Genomic DNA, 6,553 nt, shown 5'->3' with positions numbered 1-6,553 from the left:
TAATGCTCTTTCTTTTACTTACTAGTATTAATGTCCGTCGTTATACTAATCAACACCTGCAGATCCATTTTTATTTCTTTTTATTTAACACTAGAAAATAAATCTTCCTAAAACTAAATACAAATAGTATAAAATCACAGCTAACAAATAAAAGGCAAGAATTTGTTGTTACATCATAAAAACCAGTTTTTATGTACCAACTTTGATGGAGGGTCAGATCTGTCTAATCTTTCCAAAGGATCAGTTTCAACGGGATTGTCATATACTGTAGTTATTGTTCTCTCTTTATGGCGACTCCGATCAATTTCGTATTCATTACTAAATTTCGGCTTTGTCACCTTTTCCCTTGGTAGAACCTCACCATGATATCTAAAAAAAAATAAATAAAAGCAAGGATTAAAATTTGCTACCGCCGGAATGAAAAACTTTGTATTTATGACTGAAGATTTGTTTTATACGCAGTATTTCTAAGCGATTTTTCAAATATATATACATACATATATATATATATATATATATATATATATATATATATAGACCCCGGCGACGCGCCGGCGGATCGACCGAACGCCGCAGACGAGAGCCCAGTAAACCGCCGCCGAAGTGTCGCTGCGCCGCCGGCAGCGGCGTTCGGCTGACTTTAAATTATTTTTGCGGCAATTCTTGATTGCGTCAACCGCAAAGTCGAAGCTTTTCTGTCTTGTGTGGTTTAGTATTTCGATTTTCCTGATTAGAAATCAAGCAGAGCTTGCACTATCCCCGAATTTTCAGGTGTTTCCTCGAAAATCTATGCGACACCTCGAAAAAAAAATTGGTTCCCCGAAAATCACGCAATCACGGTGCCACCCCTAGCGATTTATCACCAGTGACTTTCCCTGCCAAATATCACTCCGTATACCATAATTCTTCACTACTCTCTTGTTCATTAATTTTCGTCTCTTTTTTTTACTTTGCATGAAGACAAGACAGATGCAATATGCAATTGCAAATATTGCAATATACACAGTTCTTCATATATTGACAAAAAAAGTATCGTCTTTATGAACTGAGTTTAAATCATTTCGAATGCAGTTTTCCAGTTGCTATTTCTTACATCATTAGTAGTCAAGAATTTTATTTTCAAGTTGAATAGAAATATAGAACTCATTCTTTACTACACAGCTTCAGCTTTCACTGCCTTTAGTTGGAATTTGAAATTGGTAGCCGACGGATTGTTTCTACAGCTGAATTGTAAGTTTGCAGAATTTTTTATTCTTTTGATGTTTTTAGATAAGATTTTCTTAATGTTTAATACTTAATTGTTGAACGCCTGATAGATTAAAGAAAATACAATCTTCTTTCTGAAAAAAAATTACCCCCCCCCCCAAAAAAAACCTACTGAGGCAAAATTTAGCTATAGACTAAGCTATGTACAAGGTTGGGGAATTAAAGATTGAAACGGAAGCTACCCCAAAAATATGATTCATAAAAAAATTGTAAATTATTGCCTACAGGGGGGGGGGTAGGGGGCTATCATTTTTAAATGATAATACCTCATTTGTTTTTTTTATTGAAAGCAGGGATGCCAAAAAGATAATTATTTTTTTCATTTAAAGTGGAGACGAAAGAAAATGATATCAAATTCCCTGGGAGACCATTGAAATATTTTGATAGACCCAGGGCCCCCATTTGGGACTTGTTCATTGTCTGGGTATTTTTGGATTTCTCATAGGCTACTGGCCTAATTTGGCTTTTGTGTGTGCTCCCTTTTAACAAATTTCTTTGGATCTTATTGAATGCCACGGCGAATCTATGACTCGTTTTCCAATAATTTGAGGTATATATGAATAATTTCGACATTTTTGTTTTGTTGCCTTTGTACCCCTTTACTCATACCCTCAATTTTCTTTTTCAAGGAACACTAAGCTGTATAACGTTATTTTGCGTGTTTGTTTGAACCATATGGTGACCTAGTTAATTATTAAGTAAATTATTTTTTTTAATGTATAGCTGAAACGGTATCCTATCAAGGTGGTATCCAGAGGGGGGGGGAGGTATTACATTTAAAAGATAATATCTCGAAATTTTTTTATTGAAAGCAGGGATGCCAAAAATAATTTTTTTTTTAATTTAAAGCAGATACGGCATCCTATCAAGGTGGTATCCAGAAGGGGGGATAGGGAGCTATCATATTTAAACGATGATACCTTGATTTTTATTTTTTTTTGAAAGCAGGGATGCCAATAAGTTAATTGTTTTTTTAAATTTAAAGCAGAGACGGTATCCTATTGAGAGGGGGGGATAGGGAGTTATTATATTTAAATGATAGTACCTTAAATTTTTTTTATTGAAAGCAGGGATGCCAAAAGTTGAAAAGTTGAAAAAAATTAACAAGATTTTCGTGAGTTAAACTTGATACAGCACTTGCATGGTTTTGTAGTCCAAAGGGAAAGGAACATATGCGTCGAACCCGTTTTTTTTCTTACTGATGAAACAAGTTTACTTTGAAAATATTCATTCATAAGCACCATGCAGATTCACACTAAAACGAATTGGTGTGACGAAAGCGATATCGACATAACGTTATCGACCCCACCTAACGTTGCGCTCGAGTGACAATGGCGCCCTTGGCCCAGTGCCCAAGTTACATTAAAAGGCCAGGTCATAATAAAAGCTTTCAATTTAGGAGGTTCAAGGAGGAGTCTTTGACAGTCTTATGACCTCAGGGTACTAGATGTTGTAACATTCCTACGTATCTACAATGGTTTGAAAAAATCGATCACGCCACCAATGATGACCAAAAATACGCACAAATATAACAAATGTAACATTTGGAATATTATAACACCTTTTCAAAGATTTGAAGAAAAGCAAAAAATGCTAAATACCCCTAACTACGCTTGAAAGCTATTTTAAAAAGAAACTCTTAGGAGATTTCCATGGATATGACCATAGCAGAAGCTTTGAGCCTGCTTAAGGATCAAAGATGGAGTCTTTGAGTATTTTGACCACAGGTGACTTATTGTTGCGACTTTTTTAAATTTTGTAATTTTTGTGAGAATTTGGAAATCAAAGCTTAAACTCAATAACTGATACTAAGTCTCCTAACATTTTGCTTGGATTAAAAGTAACGAACCAGGAAGATAATCTCAACATCTTCCTGGAGCTACTTCAGTCTGCATATTATTTCATTTAATTACATTTGAAACGGATGAGTTTTTCTTTTTTTTTACCTAAGGAAATAGCTGGCACTTCATTTTTCTTCATACCGAATAAACCATTAAGTGTTTTTTGTTTCTGTGTAATTGAAGTGTTCTCATGTGAAGTGTTCATCATGTATTTTTTAATTTGATAAATTTACTCCTTTTAGATGCAGTTTATAATTTAGTTGATATTAGGTATTTATGAGTTTATGACTTGGAGTGAATCCCCAAAAGAAAAAATGAATAATATCCAAAAGCAGCCAAAAGCAATAAAAAAAGCAGCAGTTCAGCCTTAGCCTACATGACATGCATTCTATAAAGAAGCCAAAAAAACTTTAAAATGTATTTTTTTAAATTGTTATTAAAAACAAGTTTTTAATACAAGGAAGGCTTTTTAAAAATCCAAAAGAGCAAAAAAACAAACAAAAAACAAACAATCAATATCAAAGTCGCCCATTTCAACTGTTTTAAAGGTGACGAAACAGATATAGGCAAAGGGCATTATGAAAAAATTAAGCTTCTAAGTCCAAACTTATATTCAAAGTTTTTACCCAGATAACTGACGAATTTTGTGATACGGTATTTGAAGTTTTGTATGCAGCAATGCTCGGTGAAAAAAACTGCTAACTTTAATAATTACTTATGTTAAGAATACATATCACGTTATCGATGAATAACAAAGAAGACACGTTTCTAGCCAGCGACTTGTGAAGTTTTGAACTCATAAATACGCTCGAATCTCTTGTAAATTTAAGCTGTGATTTGAGAAAGAATGATGAAAACATTAATCTGTGCGGTCAACAGTGATCGCACCGGTGGCCCTCTGCCGGTATGACTTACCGGTGGCGCGCCGGGCTGTTTTTTGCCCCACCGCCGCTATATATATATTTACCATATATATATATATATATATATATATATATATATATATATATATATATATATATATATATATATATATATATATATATATATATATATATATATATATATATATTATGGTAAATATAGTAATTCGGACAATAAAACAAAATCAAGCCGATGCGGTAACGAAGACCAAACAATAAAACCCAAATGCACCCATCTGAATCACAACAAAATAAAGTCAGTGCAGTACCGTAGTTCGAACAATAAAAGCCAAAAACACCCATTTGTGTCACAGCAAAATCAAGCTCGAACGGGGCCCGTAATTCGGACAATAAAAGCCAAATGAACCCATCTGAGTCTGAACGAAATCAAGCCGCTGCAGTACTGAAGTTCAAACAATAAAACCTAAATGCACCCATCTAAATCACAGCAAAATCAAGCCCATGCGGGAGCCGTAATTCGAACAATAAAAACCAAATGTACCACTCTGAGCCAGAACAAAATCAAGCCAATACGGTACCGAAGTTCAAACAATAAAACCTAAATGCGCCCAACTGACTCGCAGCCAAATCAAGCCGATGCGGGAGCCGTAATTCGAACAATAAAAGCCAAACGTACCCATCTGAGCGAGAACAAAATTCAGACGATGCGGTACCGAAGTTCAAACAATAAAACCTAAATGCACACATCTGACTCACAGCAAAATCAAGTCGACGCGGGAGCAGTAATTCGGACAATAAAAGCCAAATATACGCATCTGAGCCAGAACAAAAATCAAGGCGATGCGGTACCGAAGTTCAAACAATAAAACCTAAATGCACCCATCTGACTCACAGCAAAATCAAGTCGGTGCAGTACCGTAGTTCGAAATATAAAAGCCAAAAACACCCACCTGAGTCACAGAAAAATCAAGCCCACACGGGGCCCGTGATTCATACAATAAAAGCCAAATGCACCCATCTGAGTCTGAACGAAATCAAGCCGCTGTGGTACTGAAGTTGAAACAATAAAACCTAAATGCACCCATCTAAATCACAGCAAAATCAAGCCGATGCGGGAGCCGTAATTCGAACAATAAAAACCAAATGTACAACTCTGAGCCAGAATAAAATCAAGCCGATGCGGTACCGAGGTTCAAAAAATAAAACCTAAATGCACCCATCTAAATCAAAGCAAAATCAAGCCGATGCGGGAGCCGTAATTCGAACAATAAAAAACAAATGTACTACTCTGAGCCAGAATAAAATCAAGCCGATGCGGTACCGAGGTTCAAACAATAAAATCTAAATGCGCCCAACTGACTCGCAGCAAAATCAAGCCGATGCGGGAGCCGTAATTCGAACAATAAAAGCCAAACGTACCCATATGAGCGAGAAAAAAATTCAGACGATGCGGTACCGAAATTCAAACAATAAACCCAAATGCACCCATCGAGTCACAGCAAAATTTAGCCGATGCGCTAACGTAGATCAAACAATAAAACCCAAATGTACCTATCTGAGTCACAGCCAAATCAGAGCGATTTGGTACCGTAGTTCGAATAATAAAAGCCGAATGCATCTATTTGAGTCACAGCAAAATCAAGCCGATACGGTGCCCGTAATTAGGACAATAAAAGCCAAGGGCACCCATCTGAGTCTGAACAGAATCAAGCCGGTACGGTACCGAAGTCCAAACAATAAAACTTAAATGCACCCATCTGACTCACAGGAAAATCAAGCCAATGCAGGAGCCGTAATTCAGACAATAAAAGTCAAATGTACCCATCTGAGCCAGAATAAAATCAAGCCGATGCGGTACCGAGGTTCAAACAATAAAACCTAAATGCACCCATCTGACTCACAGCAAAATCAAGTCGACGCAGGAGCAGTAATTCGGACAATAAAAGCCAAATATACGCATCTGAGCCAGAACAAAATCAAGCTGATGCGGTACCGAAGTTCAAACAATAAAACCCTAATGCACCCATCTGAATCACAGCAAAATCAAGTCGGTGCAGTACCGTAGTTCGAAATATAAAAGCCAAAAACACCCACCTGAGTCAGAGAAAAGTCAAGCCCATACGGGGCCCGTGATTCGTACAATAAAAGCCAAATGCACCCATCTGAGTCTGAACGAAATCAAGCCGCTGCAGTACTGAAGTTCAAACAATAAAACCTAAATGCACCCATCTAAATCACAGCAAAATCAAGCCCATGCGGGAGCCGTAATTCGAACAATAAAAACCAAATGTACCACTCTGAGCCAGAACAAAATCAAGCCAATACGGTACCGAAGTTCAAACAATAAAACCTAAATGCGCCCAACTGACTCGCAGCCAAATCAAGCCGATGCGGGAGCCGTAATTCGAACAATAAAAGCCAAACGTACCCATCTGAGCGAGAACAAAATTCAGACGATGCGGTACCGAAGTTCAAACAATAAAACCTAAATGCACCCATCTGACTCACAGCAAAATCAAGTCGACGCGGGAGCAGTCATTCGGACAATAAAAGCCAAAAATA

At 36.8% G+C, this 6,553-nt stretch overlaps 1 protein-coding gene across 1 annotated transcript in view; it reads right to left on the bottom strand.

Moving 5' to 3' along the window:
* Positions 1-55: 55 nt before the first annotated feature.
* LOC148956313 (G patch domain-containing protein 3-like) overlaps positions 56-6,553 on the bottom strand; it is a 273,613-nt gene continuing 267,115 nt past the window's right edge. Inside the window, exon 8 of the mRNA XM_089094902.1 lies at positions 56-369. Within this exon, the coding sequence (XP_088951028.1) occupies positions 174-369 (196 nt within the window). The 3' untranslated portion in view covers positions 56-173. The remainder of the gene's footprint in view (positions 370-6,553) is intronic.

This window comes from Artemia sp. Qi Xiang Cuo, chromosome 1 (genome assembly GCF_049724085.1).
Source record: "Artemia sp. Qi Xiang Cuo chromosome 1, ASM4972408v1, whole genome shotgun sequence".
NCBI classification, from domain to species: domain Eukaryota; kingdom Metazoa; phylum Arthropoda; class Branchiopoda; order Anostraca; family Artemiidae; genus Artemia; species Artemia sp. Qi Xiang Cuo.
This window is presented reverse-complemented; position numbering and strand designations above follow the sequence as displayed.